We start from the raw sequence: 20,409 nt of genomic DNA, 5'->3' as shown, positions 1-20,409 counted from the left end.
TACATGCTTTAAAATACTATAATGCTTATTAATGGTGTGGACATTTTTTTAATACTCTGGTGCATCTCTCTACATTCTATAACCAATTTGTTTTTTTTCGAAGATAAATACAGTTATCAATACTGCGTAGGTAGGGAAAATTATTTAATATGACAGAAACTATTTTGCATTTTATTTCTGCAAGCAGTGAGTGAAATACACTAAGCAGAACTAAGCATTAGCTTTTCTCATAGCTTACTTTCACTTTTCATTCACACTTCCTGACTTCTGTACTGGCCTGGCCTGTTTGATTGACATTAACAACAACCAGTCAAGAGTCTCTTCGTGCTAAATGGCAGCCAATCTAACAGTAAGCCCTATTCTACAGAACTAATGCTTGGAACTTCCTTATGCTGAACACTGGGGAAAAAGCAAACCAAGACTCTCAAAACATGAGAGGAACCCCTGAGAGGCTGAAGTTGTTCCGTGACTATATTACTTATTATGAAGAAAAAAGCCACCAAGGAAATGTTTTATTATGTAGTATCCAGCACTTGCAGGGCAGTAGATACCTTTTGTCACGGACTTCCTCTGCAGACATAGGTGACTTTTACTTTAAGGTTATTAAAGAAAACTGCCTTAGCCTTAAGCAGAGTGAAAAGCAAAGAACTGAAGAATTACGAAAATTGATAAAGGGGTTTGAAATTTTGGAGCTTGTCTGTGTACATTTGTTTCTGTTTCCCTGGAGAAAAGAGATCAGGACTCTAAAGGTAGGCACTCAAATGTATTACAAATACATAGCAAATTAGTATTTGCATGACGTAAAACTTGCTAAATTATTCTTAAGGGGACATACAAAAAACTTTTTTTTTCTAATTTATTGCTTCTTTAAAAATAGTCCTTCAATAAACCAACAGTTTTATTTTGGGGCTTGTGGGAGTTTAGAAGGGAGTACCTGTCAGTGTCAGGTGTGCACAAACATCTAATTCACAATGCAATAATAATATGATCTAATTCAGTGGTGTCCAAAGTTGGTTTCTTATTCAAGCTGTTTCTTATTCCTGATAGTCTGTTTCTTATTTATGGAAGTTGGTTTCTTCAATTTTTTTTGTCAGACTGCTTTAAAGGGACAGTCTAAACCAGAATATTGATTGTTTTAAAAGATAAATAATCCCTTTATTGCCCATTCCCTAGCTTTGCATAAACAACACAGTTACATTAATACACATTTTACCTCTAATTATCTTGAATCTAAGCCTCAGCAAACTGTCCCTTATTTCAGTTCTTTTGACAGTCAGCATTTTAGCCAATCAGTGCTGGCTCCTAGGAACAGATTGTTATCTATATGAAACACCTGAACTAACACCCTCTAGTGGTGATAAACTGTCAAAATGCCCTGAGCTAAGAGGCGGCCTTCAAGGGCTTAGAAATTAGCATATGAACCTCCTAGATTTAGCTTTCAATTAAAGGGACAGTATACTGTAAAATAGTTTTTTCCTTTAATGTGTTTAAAATTAGCTTTTTTTACCAACTGCAGAGAAAAAATGTATGAAAATTTGATTTTTAAGGTTATTTGTGTATATTAAAGCTCTTATTTTGTGTTTTGAAGCCACAACCTAATAAAATGGGTTGAGGTTGTAGGTATAATCAGATCTCATTACTGTATCACATTGCGTACATAAACATGTTTCTTTATCTTATATCTGTCCATAAACCAGTCACCAGTACTTGGAGAGAACAATGGAAAATCAACATTTTATTACCTTATCTCTGCTATATCCTACTGGGAGTGTAATCTCTTCTGCTGGCTGTGTTTACAAAGCTTATCTATAGCTTGGACCTGCGGCCACAAACTTTCAGAATAGGTGGGGATACCACATGCTAAATCAACTATTTCAAATGCCAATATAAGGGTAAAGGAGATACCTGTAAACAATGTAATAAACTCCAGCAGGTTAAGTGGATCATTGGGAACAAATTAAAGGGGAGAAATATTTTGAGTAAACTGTCCCTTTTAAGAATACCAAGAGATCAAAGCAAAATTGGTGATAGACGTAAATTGAAAACATGTTTAAAATGACATGCCCTATCTGAATAATGAAAGTTTGTTTTGGACTAGACTCTCCTTTTAAATTGACTTTAAAATAAAAATATAGGTTTTATTTAAATAACAATATGATTCATATAATGTAGTTACACAGAGGTGAATTCCCTTTATACAACAATTGGATATACAAACTGGAAAAAAGGGCATACGTTGGCACCAATACAAATATTACAATTTTGAATAAGTAATTTATATTTTCAAATGGTTAATCACCATTGGGCCACTGATTTTACTGATAATATATGTAGGGTAGATCCCCCCCTCCTTGACATGCAATTGTTTTTAGCCTGGCCCAATGTTGTTTTGGGCACAGCAATTGATGCCAACCCTGACATAGGTGCTGCAATTCCCATTTTTGAATAAGTAACTGCTATTTTCAAAGGGTTTATAACCATTTGGCCACTGATTTCACTATAAACATGCACAGTAGATCCCCCTTTATGAGACTAAATTGTTTTTAGCCTGGCCCAATTGTTTTTAGCCTGGCCCAAATTGATGCCAACACTGGCATAGGTTCTGTAATTACCATTTTTGAATAGGTAACTGATATTTTCAAAGTGTTAATGACCATTGGGCCACTGATTTTACTGTTAATATATGTAGGATAGATCCCCCTCTATGACATGCAATTGTTTTTTATCCTGGCCCAATGGTGTTTTGGGCACAGAAATGAATGCCAATCCTGGCATAGATGCTGTAATTCCCATTTTTTTTAAAAGTAACTGATATTTTCAAAGGGTTAATGACCATTGGGCCACTGATTTTACTGTTAATATGTAGGGTAGATCCCCCTCCATGACATGAAATTGCTTGTAGCCGGGCCCAATGGTGTTTTGGGCACAGAAATGAATGCCAATCCTGGCATAGATGCTGTAATTCCCGTTTTCTTAAAAAGTAACTGATATTTTCAAAGGGTTAATGACCATTGGGCCACTGATTTTACTGTTAATTAATTTATGTAGGGTAAATCATCTTCCATGACATGAAATTGTTTTTAGCCTGGCCCAATGGTGTTTTGGGCACAGAAAAATTGATGCCAACCCATGCATAGGTGCTGTAATTCTCATTTTTGAATAAGTAATTTAAATTTTCAAAGGGTTAATAACCATGGGGCCACTGATTTTTCTATGAATATACACAGGGAAGATACCTCTCCATGACATGCAATTGTTTTTAGCCTGGCCCAATGATGTTTTGGGCACATAAATGAATGCCAATCCTGTCATAGATGCTGTTATTCCCATTTTTTAATAAGTAACTGAAATTTTCAAAGGGTTAATAAGCATTTGGCCACAGATTTTACTATGAATATATACAGGGTAGACCCCCTTCCATGACATGCAATTGTTTTTAGCCTGGCCCAGTGGTGTTTTGGACTCAGAAATTGATGCCATCCTGGCATAGGTGCTGCAATTCTCATTTTTGAATAAGTAACTGATATTTTCAAAGAGTTAATAACCATTGGGCCACTGATTTCACTATTAATAAACACAGGGTAGATACCTCTACATGACATGCAATTATTTTTAGCCTTGCCCAATAGTGTTTTGGGCACATAAATTGATGCCAACCCTGGCCAAGGTGCTTTAATTTCCATACTTGAATAAGTAACTGATATTTTCAAAGGGTTAAAGACCATTGAGCCTCTGATTTTACTGTTAATATATGAAGGGTTGACATGCAATTGTTTTTAGCCTGACCCAATGGTGTTTTTGGCACAGACATTGATGCCAACCCTGGCAAAGGTCCTGTAATTCCCATTTTTTAATAAGTAACTGATATTTTCAAAGGGTTACTAACCATTGGGCCACTGATTTTACTATGAATATACACATAGTAGATCCCCCTCCATGAGATGAAATTGTTTTTATCCTGGCCCAATGGTGTTTTGGGCACATAAATGTATGCCAGCACTGGCATAGTTGCTGTAATTCTCATTTTTGAATAAGTAACTGATATTTTCAAAGGGTTAATAAGCATTTGGCCACTGATTTCACTATGAATATATACAGGGTAGATCCGCTTCCATGACATGCAATTGTTTTTAGCCTGGCCCAATGGTGTTTTGGGCACAGAAATGAATGCCAATCCTGGCATAGTTGCTGTAATTTCCATTGTTGAATGAGTAACTGATATTTTGAAAAGGGTTAATGAACATTGGGCCACTGATTTTACTGTTAATATATGTAGGGTAGATCCCCCTCCATGAGATGCAATTGTTTTTAGCCTGGCCCAATGGTGTTTTGGGCACATAAATTGATGCCATCCCTGGCAAAGGTGCTGTAATTCCCATTTTTGAAAAAGTAACTGAAATTTTGAAAGGGTTAATAACCATTGGGCCACTGATTTCACTATGAATATATACAGCGTAGATTCCCCTCCATGACATGCAATTGTTTATAGCCTGGCCCAATGGTGTTTTGGGCAAAGAAATTAATGCCAATCCAGGCATACATGCTGTAATTCCCATTTTTGAATATGTAACTTTTATTTTTAAAGAGTAAATAACCATTGGGCCACTGATTTCACTATGAAAATACACACAGTAGATCCCCCTTCATGAAATGAAATTGTTTTTAGCCTGGCCCAATGGTGCTTTGGGCACAGAAATTTATGCCAACCCTTGCATAGGTGCTGTAATTCCCATTTTTAAATAAGTGTAACTGATATTTTCAAAGGGTTAATGACCATTGGGCCACTGATTTTACTGTTAATATATTTAGGGTAGATCGCCCTCTATGACATGCAATTGTTTTTAAGTTGAAATAATTTTTATTAAGTTTTAAATAGTACAAACAATGACAAGAAGGAAAAAAAAGGGAAAAAAAAACAAAACTTATTAAAGTCATCTGGTACATAACATCAGTTTGTAAATGAGCCCATTCATCATAATATCTTGGAAAACGAAGAAAACAGACTTTCTAAATCTCTTATTATAGCACTGGTTAGCATTGTAAGATAACAAATTGGTAGATTTAGGCACAATGGGCAAATATTAGCTTGACCATCAAATACAGGTCCTCACCTGTCATTCAAAAAAAGAAACTATACTAAGGAGAAGAATGAAAGAAGAGAAGAAAAGAGAAAGAAAGAAAGAGAGGAAAAAGAACTGTATCAGATGCCTATCAAAGTATCTCCTTCACATTGGGGTCCCCCATCGAGCCGATGAGACTTATTTAGTTGGTTATGTATCTAAAACTGTCTTTATAGTCTTGTCCTACACAGCATACAGCTTGCTTGTTTTGTATCTCAATTCTGTGCATTATACATTATCCAGTGGAACCATGTACGCTGGAACGTCTGTTGGGTATCTTGTATGTATGCTGCTTGTTCATACATGTTATAGAAGTGTGTAATTTTTGCTATGATCTCCTCATGTGTGGGTGGACCTATTTTCCAGTGACGTGCGATGCATATCCTGGTGGCCGTGCATGTGATTCTAATAAATTGGTTAATATATTTATTAAGTCTTCTACATGGTTCATGTAATAAAGCTTGTGACAAAGTCAAAGTTATTGGTTCACCCAGAACCTTGCTATGGAGGTCAGAAAAATCCTCCCAAGTCTCTCTTATTAAGGGGCAGTCCCACCACATATGTTTATAAGTTCCAACCATTCCACAACCTCTATAGCAGAGGCTGGAGCGCTCAGTTGTCGTATGTGAAGTAATTGTTGGCGTCAGGTACCACCTTGATATTGTTTTATAATAATTTTCTATCATGTCGGCGCTTAACAAACCTCTACAAGAGTTTCGCATTAGTAGGTTCCACTCCCCCTCCTCTATATGTGTATCTAAATCATGTCTCCATTTGTGTCTTAGTGAAATAGTTGGTGTCTGTGCCTTCTGTATGATCAAATATAACCGTGAAATTGCCTTTTTTGGCCTCTGTCTCATTTTACAAAGGAGCTCCAATTCCGTTGGGGTTTTCTCTTCTAAGTTTGTCATGAATGAACGAATAGTAGATGTGAGTTGTAGATATTGGTACCAATGTAATGTGTGGGGAGAAATTATCTCCCTCAGTGTATTGTAAGACCTCATTTTTTTATTCTCCAAGATATCTGCTATCCTATAAAGGCCCTTATTTTCCCATTTAGTTAACGTGGAGGCTGGTAGGGTTGACATAACGCATTTCAATGGCGTATATATGGAGTTGGGAGAAAAGAGAGAAAGGTCTCTCGTTAATTTGTGCCATTGTGTAATCGTGTGAGATGTGATTGTGGATATTTTATTTTGTTTAGGAGGTAGTCTCCAAACCATTGCCTCCGGGGAAGCGAAACCATTAATATTCATCTCCAGTTGAACCCATCGGACCTCCTCCTCCGTCCCCATCAATAGCAGCGTCTGAGCCAATCTAGCTGCTTGATAATAGTTTTTAAAATTAGGTATACCCAGACCCCCCAACTGTCTATGTCTAGTGAGTATACTTCCAGCTACCCTAGCTTTTCTGTTGTCTCTCAAAAATCTATGAATCCCAGCCTGTAGTTCCTCTAGGTCTTTAAAGCTTATTTTTATCGGTAGAGCTCGGAACAGATAAAGGATTCTGGGTAAGATCATCATTTTAACGACATGCAATTGTTTTTAGCCTAGCCCAATGGTGTTTTGGGCACATAAATTGATGCCAACACTGGCCTAGGTGTTGTAATTCTCATTTTTTAATAAGTAACTGATATTTTCAAAGAGTTAATAACCATTGGGTCACTGATTTCACTATGAATATACACACAGCAGATCCCCCTCCATGAGATTAAATTATTTTTCGCCTGGCCCAATGATGTTTTGGGCACAGAAATTGATGCCAACCCTGGCATAGGTGGTGTAATTCCCATTTTTGAATAAGTAATTGATGTTTTCTAAGGGTTAATAACAATTGGGCCACTGATTTAACTATGACATGGCATTGTTTTTATTCACAAATGGGAAGCTCTCGGTCCCCAGATGCCACAGTCCAAAAAGCGGCATGATCCGTTACTGGGGACTGGAGTTACATCCTGGTAAAGATATGGAGGTGGGAGTGTCCAAAACCCCCGGTTCCTGAGGGAGCTCCCCCTCGGCAATCACCCAGCCCTTGTCCGCCAAAGGCAACCAACCCCCAAAAGATCAGAGCTCTGGGACAAAAGGCCTCTGGAGTGACCTGGGGTAAAGGTTAGTGGGCGTCCGGACGGCCAGTAGCTCCAGGAGCCTGACCAGTCAGAGAGGGGTCAGGCGGAAAGGGATCAGCTCTTCCATGAGGAGGTACAAACAGTAAAACATGACACAGGAAGGGTTTGGGAAATCCCGTAAACAATGAAAGGGCCAAAACTGGTGTATTAAGCTGTGAGCCAGGTAGTAGGGGGGTGGGGGTAGCTTTGGCAGTCTGGTATCTGTGACAAAATATATATATATATATATATATATATATATATATATATATATATATATATATATATATATATATATATAACTTTAATTACACTTAGGGATGTCATACAGCATTAAATTAGAAATACGTTCAAAGTAATCATTTCTTGTATGCAGGTCAGTAAGTAGCGGCTGAAAAGAAAAAATCCACATACACCCATATTACATCTACAGAAGTTAAATAAATAAATAATACAATTACTCTATTAGTGTTGTGCATTATTGCATTTGAATATCCCTTTTAAATTTAAATAGTTTATACTTCATGCATAATAATTTTTTTTCTTTAATCGGACACCAAACCCAAATTTATACTTTCAGGATTCAGATAGAGCATGCGATTTTAAGCAACGTTCTAATTTACTCCTCTTATCACATTTTCTTCATAATCTTGGTATCTTTATTTGAAAAGCAGGAATGTTAAAAGGGATACTAACCCCAATTTTTTTATTTAATGATTCAGATAGAGCTTGCAATTTTAAGCATCATTCTAATTTACTCCTATTATCAATTTTTCTTCGTTCTCTTGCTATCCCTATTTAAAAAGCAGGAATGTAAATGTAGCCACCAATAAGCTAGCGCTATCCAGGGTGCTGAATCTAAAATGTGCCGGCTCCTAAGCTTTACATTCCTGCTTTTTAAATAAAGATAGAAAGAGAACAAAGAAATTGATAATAGGAGTAAATTAGAAAGTTGCTTAAATTGCATGCTCTGTCTGAATCATGAAAGAAACAAATTTGGGTTTAGTATCCTTTTAATGTCCCTTTAAGAAAGTCATTTAGCAGCATTGAATAATATATTAGTTCCCGTTAATCATTTCTTTCTTGGTAAAAATGCATACACCCTAATTATATCTAGAGAGATTGTTTTATTATTCAAATTATGCAAGGTGCAGATGTTGACATTTAATTCACAAGAAAGATGATTCAATCTTTCCATGCACGTTGCTCATCTGTCCTGAGAGGTTTTTGTGATTCTTGCATTTCCTATACAAAGAGCAATTTTAGTTGCCAAACTGTTACTTACATAATTTTGTACTGTAACCATATCATAATCATAATATAATCATGACAGCATAAAAAAAGTAAGCAAATGTGGAAAAAAGTAAGCAAATCCTTGAAAATCCCTATTGGAAAAATCAGGTACGGATGGTTAGAAGTGAACCTGGCAATCCCCATGCTCATCCAGGGCCTGATATTCAAAACCTCGCCGCTGAGTTGAGAAGATCTAAAAAGTATCGTTGGTACGGTGAGGCCCTTAAATTTTTTTTTATAAACACAAATTTTATCTTGAGAAATGTTTATGTTGCTATGCAGTATTCTTTATGTGAAACAGAGACTCCTACATTACAATACAAGGTCTAAAAAAAAATCCCAAAAATGATGTGTGATTTCTCTCCATGCCGGCGAGGTTTTGAATATCAGGCCCACAGTCAGGAACCTTTCATGGGTCTGGTGTATATACCTATTAAAAGACCTGGTTAGCTCTGATTGTATAGTAAACCCTCACTATTACAAGATACATTCACCTAGAATAAGTATCTGTTTAAAGTATTTAAAGGCACAGTCTACACCAGAATTTTTATTGTTTAAAAAGATAGATAATCCCTTTTATTACCCATTCCTTAGTTTTGCACAACCAACACAGTTATATAAATACACTTGTTACCTCTGTGATTACCTTGTATGTAAGCCTCTGCAAACTGCCCCCTTATTTCAGTTCTTTTGACAGACATCCATTTTAGGCAATTAGAGCTGGCTCACCTGAACACCACGTACGTGAGCACAGTGTTATCTATATGACACACATGAACTAACACCCTCTAATGGTGAAAAAATGCCCTGAGAGAAGAGGCGGCCTTCAAGGGCTTAGAAATTAGCATATGAAGCTCCTAGGTTTAGCTTTCAACTAAGAATACCAAGAGAACAAAGCAAAATTGGTGATAAAAGTAAATTGCAAAATTGTTTAAAATTATATTCTCTATCTGAATCATGAAAGTTTATTTTGGACTAGACTGTCCCTTTAAGCCTAAAATAAAACAAAACCAAGAACATAATGGAGAATTACTGAATTTTTAACATTGCATTTTGGAAAACTTTGTTGTTCTTGTATTTTTAAACAATGTTAATGAAAGGTTCTAAAAAAAAAAGTTCTGACCCATCTGTGCAACTGCTGCTGCAAATTTTCTAAACTGCTGTGTCTGCTCGGTACCAGCATTACTCTGTGGGTCCCTAGCGCAATTTTAACTTTGTGTTTAGCTCCTTTGTGAGGGATGATCACATGGAGATTTGTTAGGAGAATACCCCTGTCGGTTGCTGGCTCAACCTGGGTGATTGACAAGCTTCTTCTCTTGCGTAATTGGTTGCTCGAGTGCAGGGGCTCTGCTAGTGCAATGCTAAATATGGGAAACAAATGCGCCCCACAATTTGTGATCTTGGGCGTACAGGTTCAGTACATGGTAATCTTGTCTGTCTGAACAATGATAAATCTACACTATAGGCCTTCAGGGTTGCAAGTGCTACACTTATCTATTAATCTAGATAGTGATGCAGCATAACTGTAAAAAGCTGACAGAAAATATCAAATGAACATCTCTGTGTAAAAAAGAAGATATTTTACCTCAAAATTTCTTCAGCTCTGTGAACAGTTATATTAGACAGCTGCAAGTTGAAAATAACAAAACAATAGCCAATCAGCATCAGCAGTGATGATGTCTTGCTTTGTTTTGTTGTGATCTCATGAGATTTCACTGAAATTTCATAGTAAACTTCCTTAAACTGAATTGGGAAATAACATGACTGTGCCTGCACATGTCAAATGCACATTCCCTTGCAAGTCCTAGGACTAGCATCCCAATTGGCTGCTTAAAGTCCCTTTACAATGGAATGTAAAAATTTTGAGATAAAATATCTTCCTTTTTAGACATATTCAGGTGATATTTTCTAGTCATTTTTATTTTAAAGATATGCTGCATCACATTCAAATGCTTCAACATTTGGGTATTATGTCCCGTTAAATAACCATGGTTATTAACCTGTATTATTTCACCTGTGCTCTAGTTAGACATTGTGAAAATCTGACTTTTTATGGATACTTCAGGACTAGAGTTGAGAAACCTTGCCTTAGCTGATCCCTTTATATTTCCTTACAAAACTAAGCCGCACAGGGTTGCTTGAGTGTAACAAGTCTATGTTTTGGGTGATACATCCTCTGATTGGCTGTATTGACCAGCAGTGTGGATTTGCACAGATCTTAGTGTGCTGTACTTTCACACCAATAAATCGGGCTTCGAAAAGAGCTCAATGTGGCGAGCAGCCACCTTCTTCTGCATTCGCATTCTACTTAAGCATTCAAATGCACACCCTTAGTATTGACCTTTTTATTTAAAAAATAATAATAATATAGGCCCAATCTATTTGTAAAAGTTAGATATAAACGTATTGTATGTATTAATTATGCAACCATTTAAAAAAAATTTACTGACATTCTCCTTTAAAGGGACATAGAAGTCAAAATTAACTTTTCCTTCTTAATGTGAGGAGAGTCCACGGCTTCATTCCTTGTGGGAATACTGAACCTGGCTACCAGGAGGAGGCAAAAACACCCCAGCTAAAGGCTTAAATACCTCCCCCCACTCCCCTCATCCCCCAGTTATTCTTTGACTTTCGTCACAGGAGGTTGGCAGATAAGTGCCAGAGGATACAGAGTAGTTCCTTATGGAGGGTAGTACTCTTCGGAATGGGACTGGAGTTTAAAGTAGTCTTGTCAGCTTCTCAGTGAGAGCATTGGTGAATGTTAGAGTCTGGAGATGCAGGGAGAGTTTCTGTGAACCCATCCAGACTCGTATTAACAGCTCCTAAGCAATCAGTGTTGACTAGTTTCACTGCCTGCTTCTATCACTCAAGTCCATGTCAGGAGCAATGCTACAAGACTGTCCAACTTGAGAGGCTGTGTTTCTGTTCCATGGCAAAGATTCCGGTAAGATTGTTTCATTTTTTATACACATTTGATAATGCAAGAAGACAGGGTCACAGTGTGACTTATTTTATCTGAATGGAATTGAGGGTTAATGTCTCCGGAAGGGGATTATTGAACAGGTTGGTATAATCACATATTTTTAATATTGTGTTTATGCTGTGACATGTGTGAGATGAGGCTCAGGCAGATGTTGGAACGTACATGTTTCACTTTCATTTTGGAGCACTGTGCAGCCTGTTAGGCTTGGCACGCTTTTAGTGGTGCTGGTGCGGTCCTGCATGGCGCACTACGTGACTGGGTGTGGTCAAATTGATTCTCTTCTTCCTGACCGTGCGGTTGTCTGGAGATGAAGTGGTTTCTCTCTTGGGCCTGGGTCATAGGTGGTGGTGAGTGCCCCAGCCATTGGGGGTATAAAGGTGTAATTTATCTTTGTCTATAGTCCTATTTATAAGCACAAGCTATGGAGGACTCTGATACTTTAGAGGGTACTCCCTCTCTACCTAAATCTAATGCCTGTCTATATTGTGAGGAGGCCACGGTATACCCGCCTGCTCAATTATGTTCCACATGCCTTGATAAAGTAATCTTGTCAAAGAAAGCTAATATGTTTAGTACTACTGAGCCTTCTACCTATGAGGAGTCTCTGTCCCATGAGGTGCACACCCTACAGTCATCTCGTAATACACATGCAGCTTCCCGTAGCACTCCTATTCCTCTATCTGGAGGGGCCCTTTTACCGCCAGACTTTACTGAACAGTTACAAACGGCAGTGTCTGCGGCCTTTAGTGCTTTACCTCGCCCTGCTAAGCACAAGCGAAAGGTTTAATATTGCTATCCTTGGGGTCATCTACTAGTCTATTGGATTTATCTGATACAAGATTAGACAATGATGAAGACGCCTCTGATACTGTAGAGGATGCTCTTTCTGGGTTGGAATCTGCTGCCTCTAAGCCTCCAGCTGCGGAGGAACCAGACTTTAGATTTAGGATTGAATGCTTACGCTTTCTGCTAAAGGAAGTTTTGGCTACTTTAGAGGTTCCAGAACCAAAATTACCAGAGGAACCTTGTATTCCTAAATTAGATAAGGTCTACGAGGACAGGGTTGTACCATAGACTTTTGTGGTTCCCGTAAATATGGCGAATATTATTAAGAATGAATGGGAAAGACTCAGTTCCTTTTTTTTCCCCTTCTTTTTCCTTTAAAAAATTGTTCTCGGTTCCGGACTCTCAGTTGGAGTTGTGGTGTTCCATCCCTAAAGTAGACGGTGCTATCTCCACGCTTGCTAAGCGCACTACTATCCCACTTAAAGATAGTTTGTCGTTTAAAGAGCCCATGGATAAGAAGCTGGAAAACTCTATTAAGAAAAATGTTTCAGCATACGGTATATTTGTTTCAACCGGCAGCGGCTGTTGCTGCGGTTGCGGGAGCGGCTATCTACTGGTGCGACTTCTTGTCTGAGTTGATCGAGGTGGAGTGTCCCCTCGACACGATCCAGGAAAAAATTAAGGTCTTAAGGGTAGCTAATGCTTTTATTTGTGATGCAAATATGCAGATTATTTGCCTGAATGCCAAGGCTTCAGGTTTTTCTGTGCTAGCCCGTAGGGCACTCTGGCTGAAGTCTTGGTCTGTGGACATGACTTCAAAGTCTAGACTTCTTTCCCTCCCATTTAAGGGAAAGATTCTTTTTGGTCCAGGCCTGGACTCTATCATATCCACGGTTACTGGAGGCAAAAGTGCCTTTTTACTGCAGGATAAGAAGAACAAACCTAAGGGACAGGGTCCTAATTTTCGTTCCTTTCGTTCGGACAAATCCCAATGTGAGCAGCCCTCTACAAAGGGAACTTGGAAACCTCCTCAGTCCTGGAATAAATCCAAGCAGAATAAGAAGCCCGCCGAGTCAAAGTGGGCATGAAGGGGCGGCCCCTGATCCGGCTTTGGATCTGGTAGGGGGCAGACTGTCACTCTTTTCAGAAGCTTGTTTTGGGGACGTGCAAGACCCGTGGGTACTGGAGGTCATCGCTCAGGGATACAGGATAGGTTTCAAGTCTCATCCTTCCAGGGGCAGATTCCTCTTATCAAACCTGTCTTCAAGGCCAGAAAAGAGAGAGGCTTTTCTAGGGTGTGTGAGGGATCTCTCCGCCCTGGGGTCATTGTACCAGTACCTCCAGCAGAGAGAGGTCTGGGATACTACTCAAACCTGTTTGTGGTCCTAAAGAAGGAGGGTAGTTTTCGTCCAATTCTGTCTGTCCCCTCGTTCAAGATGGAGACAATAAGGTCCATTCTTCTTCTTTTAGTCCAGGAAGGACAATTTATGACTACAATATACCTGAAGGATGCCTACCTTCACGTCCCTATACACAAGGAACACTTAAAGTTCCTAAGAGTTCGGTTCCTGGACCAGCACCTCCAGTTTATTGCATTTTTGTTTGGTCTAGCTACTGCTCCAAGAGTTTTTACGAAGGTTCTAGGGGCTCTGCTCGCAGTGGCCAGAACCAGAGGAATTGCAGTGGTGCCATATTTAGACAATGTTTTGGTTCAAGCACCGTCCTGTCATCTGGCAGAGGACCATTCAAAAGCCCTTCTTTTTCTTTTATTCGATCTCATAGATGGAAGATAAACTTAGAAAAGAGTTATCTTATTCCCAGTACCAGGGTGGAGTTCCTGGGTACGATAAAAGACTCCATATCCATGAGGATATTTCTTACAGACAAGCTTCTTATTGTCTTGACCTCCTTCAGGTCATCTGTGGCTTGGTGTATGGAGGTAATTGGGCTCATGGTGCCCTGCATGGACATCATCCCCTTTGCCAGATTCCATCTCAGACCTTTTCAGCTGTGCATGCTGAGACAGTGGAACGGCAATCATTCAGATCTGTCTCAACAGATTTCTCCGGACAGCCGGTCGAGAGAATCGCTCTCCTGGTGGCTCTGGCACCTGTCCTTCTTGAGACCATCCTGGGAGATTGTGACTACGGACACAAGTCTCACAGGATGGGGAGCTGTTTGGGGTGCCAGGAAGGCACAGGGCCTGTGGACTCGAGGAATCCCTCCTCCCGATCAACATCTTGGAACTTTGAGTGATCTTCAATGCTCCTAAGGCTTGGCCCCTTCTGGGTTCGGCCCAGTTTATCAGATTCCAATCAGACAACATAACCTTGGTGGCTTACATCAACCATCGGGGGGGGGCACGAGGAGCTCCCTAGCAATGAGGGAAGTATCTCGGATTCTGGAATGGGCGGAGACCCACAACTGCTTGCTGTCAGCGATCCACATTCCGGGTGTGGACAACTGGGAGGCGGATTTCCTCAGCAGACAGTCTTTTCATCCGGGGGAATGGTCTCTCCATCCCGAGATGTTTGCGGAGATCTGCAGCAGATGGGGGACACCAGAGATAGATCTCATGGCATCACGGCTCAATTTAAATCTTGTTCTTAAGGTTTTGCAGAGGGCTCCGTTTTGAGCCTATGCACGGCCTTGACATTAAATTACTATCTTGGAAGGTTCTCTTTTACTGGCTATTGCTTCGGCACGCAGAGTATCTGAAATGGCTGCCTTGCAATGTGAGCCCCCTTACCTAGTATTCCATGCTGATAAGGCTGTTCTTCATAGGTTAGGTCATGGGTTAGGTTTTCTTCCTAAGGTTGTTTTTGATCGCAACATCAATCAGGAGATTGTTGCTCCTTCATTGTGTCCTAACCCTTCTTCTTTAAAGGAGCGGTTACCTCATAATTTGTATGTGGTTCGGACCTTGAAGTTCTATATTCAAGCTACTAAGGAGTTTAGACAGACTTCTTTGTTTTTTGTCTATTCTGGGAAGCGTAAGGGGCAGAAAGCCTTGTCCACTTCCTTATCTTTTTGGTTGAGGAGCATTATTTGCTTAGCATAAGAGGATTAAGGCTCATTTAACTAGAGCAGTGGCTTCCTCTTGGGCCTTCAAGAATGAGGCCTCTATGGAGCAAATTTGAAAGGCGGCTACCTGGTCCTCCTTACATACCTTTTTAAAATTTTACAAGTTTGACGTTTTTGCTTCGGCTGAAGCATCTTTTGTGAGAAAGGTTTTGCAGGCTGTGGTGCCCTCAGAATAGGGTTCGCCTCTCCTTGTTTTTATTCTCCCATTTCATTCAGTATCCTCTAGAGCTTGGGTATATGTTTCCCACAAGTAAGGAATGAAGCCGTGGACTCTCCTCATATTAAGAAGGAAAACCATAAATTATGCTTACCAGATAATTTGCTCTCCTTCTGTATGAGGAGAGTCCATGATCCCCGCCGTTTTCTCCATTGGACGGACCTAAATTTTGTTTTGTTCTTCTGGCACCATTTATACCCTGATATTTCTCCTACTGTTCCTTGTTCCTCGGCAGAATGACTGAGGGGAGTGGGGGAGGTATTTAAGCCTTTGGCTGGGGTGTCTTTGCCTCCTCCTGGTGGCCAGGTTCAGTATTCCCACAAGGAATGAAGCTGTGGACTCTCCTCATACAGAAGGAAAAGGAAATGATCTGGTAAGCATAATTTATGTTTTTATGGTTCATACAGACATGCAATTTTAAGCGATTTGTTTAGTTTACTTCTATCATCAAGTTTACTTCATTCTCTTCGTATCCTTTGTTGAAAATCATACATAGGTAAGCTGAGGAGCAGCAAAGCACTACTGGGAGCTAGCTGCTGATTTGCTCATTGCTTCAACAGACGGTTTTAGCTAGGAATTACTAGTGCAATGCTGCTCTGGCTTTTACTATAGGGTCTATTTAGCAAATGCCAGGCAGACAAGGGCGGACATCTCCTGACCTGTCTGCCCAGCATCGCTGCTAGCGGGCAGGAATACGCTGCCTGTAGTGGCTTGTGCACAATGCCGTTGTCAATCATCACAGTTAGATAAGTCCAGGGAATTGAAGTGATTGTAAAGTTTGTATATTTAAAACACAGTATATTAAATCATTCATAAAAACAGGGGCACTTTCATTGATTACATTTTTTTTGAGATGCTTCATTTGTAAAAGAATTACCATTTAGTGATGGTAATTATTGCACCATTCCTCTGCACACATCTCATACTTTAGTTAGCTGATTGATGACGAATCCGGCGTCATCCAATCGTCGATCTCAGAGACATCTCATTGTTTGCTAAACCTTTATGCACTGGAAGGAGTGAGGTTCTATCATTTGTATTGACCATATTCCTACAAAATAATAATTCCCTCTATTCTTTCTAACTCTTGCTGCTCTACAGGGATTTGTGGAGATTACTATCTCCTTGCTATCACCAATTGTGCACTGTTTAGCAATATTTTGAAAAGCTCTACAGTGAGGCATAGGTGGAAATTAACACCTTTTTGCATCTTTTTGTTGCTTTAAAGCAGTTGTAAATTAGTGCGTTTAAAAAAACAGAATTTATGTTTACCTGATAAATTTCTTTCTCCAACGGTGTGTCCGGTCCACGGTTTCATCCTTACTTGTGGGATATTCTCCTCCCCTACAGGAAATGGCAAGGAGAGCACACAGCAAGAGCTGTCCATATAGTCCCCCCTCTGGCTCCGCCCCCCAGTCATTCGACCGACGGTTAGGATAAAAAGGAGAAACTACAGGGTGCCGTAGTGACTGTAGTGTATAAAGAAAGACATTTTTCAAACCTGATTAAAAAACCAGGGCGGGCCGTGGACCGGACACACCGTTGGAGAAAGAAGTTTATCAGGTAAACATAAATTCTGTTTTCTCCAACATTGGTGTGTCCGGTCCACAGTTTCATCCTTACTTGTGGGAACCAATACCAAAGCTTTAGGACACGGATGAAGGGAGGGAGCAAATCAGGTTACCTAAACGGAAGGCACCACGGCTTGCAAAACCTTTCTCCCAAAAATAGCCTCCGAAGAAGCATAAGTATTGAATTTGTAAAATTTAGCAAAAGTATGCAGAGAAGACCAAGTCGCTGCCTTACAGATCTGATCAACAGAAGCCTCGTTCTTGAAGGCCCATGTGGAAGCCACAGCTCTAGTAGAATGAGCTGTAATTCGTTCAGGAGGCTGCCGTCCAGCAGTCTCATAAGCCAATTGGATGATGCTTTTCAGCCAAAAAGAAAGAGAGGTAGCAGTAGCTTTCTGCCCTCTCCTCTTACCATAATACACAACAAACAAGGATGATGTCTGTCTGAAATCCTTTGTTGCTTCTAAATAGACTTTTAAAGCACGGAGCACATCTAGATTGTGTAACAAACGTTCCTTCTTCAAAACTGGATTAGGACACAGAGAAGGAACAACAATTTCCTGGTTAACATTCCTTTGGAAGAAAACCAGGCTTGGTACGTAAAAACAACCTTATCTGTATGGAAAATCAGATAGGGAGAAGTACACTGCAAAGCAGATAATTCAGAAACTCTTCTCGCAGAAGAAATAGCAACCAAAAACAGAACTTTCCAAGATAGTAACTTAATATCTATGGAATGCATGGGTTCAAACGGAACCCCCTGAAGAACTGAAAAAACTAAATGTAGACTCCAAGGAGGAGTCATGGGTCTGTAAACAGGCTTGATTCTAACTAACGCCTGTACAAACGCCTGTACATCTGGCACTGCTGCCAGACGTCTGTGTAACAAAACAGACAGAGCAGACATCTGTCCCCTTGAGGAACTAGCTGACAACCTTTATCCAGACCTTCTTGGAGAAAGGAAAGTATCCTAGGAATTTTAATTTTACTCCAAGGGAATCCCTTGGATACACACCAACAGATATATTTTTGCCATATCTTATGGTAAATCTTCCTAGTAACAGGTTTTCTGGCTTGAACCAGAGTATCTATGACTGTGTCTTAAAACCCACGCTTAGATAGAATCAAGCGTTCAATTTCCAAGCAGTCAGTTGGAGAGAAACTAGATTTTGGATGTTCGAACGGACCGTGCAGAAGATCCTTTCTCAAAGGTAGCTTCCATGGTGGAGCCGATGACATATTCACCAGGTCTGCATACCAAGTCCTGCGTGGTCACGCAGGGGCTATTAGAATCACCGAGGCCTGCTCCTGTTTGATCCTGGCTACCAGCCTTGGAAGGAGAGGGAATGGTGGAAATACATAAGCTAGGTTGAACGACCAAGGCGCCACTAATGCATCCACCAGTGTTGCCTTGGGATCCCTGGATCTGGACCCGTATCGAAGAACCTTTGCGTTCTGACGAGAAGCCATCAGATCCATATCTGGAATGCCCCATACTTGAGTCCACTGGGCAAAAACCTCTGGGTGGAGTTCCCACTCCCCCGGATGAAAAGTCTGACGACTCAAATAATCCGCCTCCCAGTTGTCCACTCCTGGGATGTGAATTGCAGATAGGTTGCAGGAGTGATCCTCCGCCCATTTGATGATCTTGGATACCTCTCTCATCGCTAAGGAACTCTTTGTTCCCCCCTGATGATTGATGTACGCTACAGTCGTCATATTGTCCGACTGGAACCTTATGAATTTGGCCTTTGCTAGGTGAGGCCACGCCAGGAGCGCATTGAATATCGCTCTCAGTTCTAAAATGTTTATCGGGAGAAGAGACTCTTCTCGAGACCATAGACCTTGAGCTTTCAGAGAGTCCCAGACCGCACCCCAGCCTAAGAGACTGGCGTCGGTCGTGACAATGACCCCTTCTGGTCTGCGGAAACTCATTCCCTGAGACAGGTGATCGTGAGACAACCACCAGCGGAGAGAATCCCTGGTTACCTGGTCTACTTGAATCTGGGGAGACAAGTCTGCATAGTCCCCCTTCCACTGAATGTAATGGTCTTAGATGAATTCTAGCAAAAGGAACTATATCCATAGCTGCAACCATCAATCCTACTACTTCCATGCCTGAGCTATGGAAGGCTGAAGAATAGAGTGAAGAACTTGACAAGTGTTTAGAAGCTTTGACTTTCTGACCTCTGTCAGGAAGATCTTCATCTCTAAAGAATCTATTATTGTTCCCAAAAAGGGAACTCTTGTTGACGGAGACAGGGAACTCTTTTCTACGTTCACCTTCCATCCGTGAGATCTGAGAAAGGCTAGAACAGTGTCTGTATGAGCCTTTGCTTTGGAAAGAGACGATGCTTGGATTAGAATGTTGTCTAGGTAAGGTGCTACAGCAATGCCCCTCTGTCTTAATACCGCTAGAAGGGACCCTAGCACTTTTGTGAAAATTCTGGGAGCAGTGGCTAAACCGAATGGAAGAGCCACGAACTGGTAATGTTTGTCCATGAAGGCGAACCTCAGGAACTGATGATGATCTTTGTGGATAGGAATATGCAGGTACGCATCCTTTAAGTCCACGGTAGTCATATATTGACCCTCCTGGATTGATGGTAAAATTGTCCGAATGGTTTCCATTTTGAATGATGGAACTCTGAGGAATTTGTTTAGAATTTTTAGATCCAGAATTGGCCTGAAAGGTCCCTCTTTTTTTGGGAACTACAAACAGGTTTGAGTAAAAACCGAGACCTTGTTCCACTGCTGGAACTGGGTTTATCACTCCCATTTTTAATAGGTCTCCTACGCAATGTAAGAATGCCTGTCTCTTTATCTGGTCTGAAGATAAGCGAGACACGTGGAACCTTCCCCTTGGAGGAAGTTCCTTGAACTCTGGCAGATACCCCTGAGAAACTATTTCTAGTGCCCAGGGATCCTGAACGTCTCTTGCCCAAGCCTGAGCAAAGAGAGAAAGTCTGCCCCCTACTAGATCTGGTCCCGGATCGGGGGCTACCCCTTCATGCTGTCTTGGTAACAGCAGCAGGCTTCTTGGCCTGTTTACCCTTGTTCCAGCCTTGTAATGGTTTCCATGCTGGCTTAGGCTGGGAAGAGTGTGTTCTTAGCCTTGAAAGGCCTATCTTGTGGGAGGGCATGTCCCTTTCCACCAGTAATGTCTGAAATAATCTCTTTCAATTCCGGCCCGAAAAGGGTCTTACCCTTGAAAGGAATATTAAGCAATTTAGCCAAAGCGCTCTGCGCGC

General features: G+C 40.5%; 1 protein-coding gene across 1 annotated transcript in view; it reads left to right on the top strand.

Annotated features, from left to right (window-relative positions):
* The first annotated feature begins 377 nt into the window (after nt 1–377).
* The window catches only part of LOC128641240 (uncharacterized), a 33,648-nt gene continuing 13,616 nt past the window's right edge, over nt 378–20,409 (top strand). Inside the window, exon 1 of the mRNA XM_053696883.1 lies at nt 378–749. Within this exon, the coding sequence (XP_053552858.1) occupies nt 390–749 (360 nt within the window). The 5' untranslated portion in view covers nt 378–389. The remainder of the gene's footprint in view (nt 750–20,409) is intronic.

The sequence above is a fragment of the Bombina bombina genome, chromosome 1, assembly GCF_027579735.1.
Source record: "Bombina bombina isolate aBomBom1 chromosome 1, aBomBom1.pri, whole genome shotgun sequence".
Lineage (NCBI taxonomy): Eukaryota > Metazoa > Chordata > Amphibia > Anura > Bombinatoridae > Bombina > Bombina bombina.
This window is presented reverse-complemented; position numbering and strand designations above follow the sequence as displayed.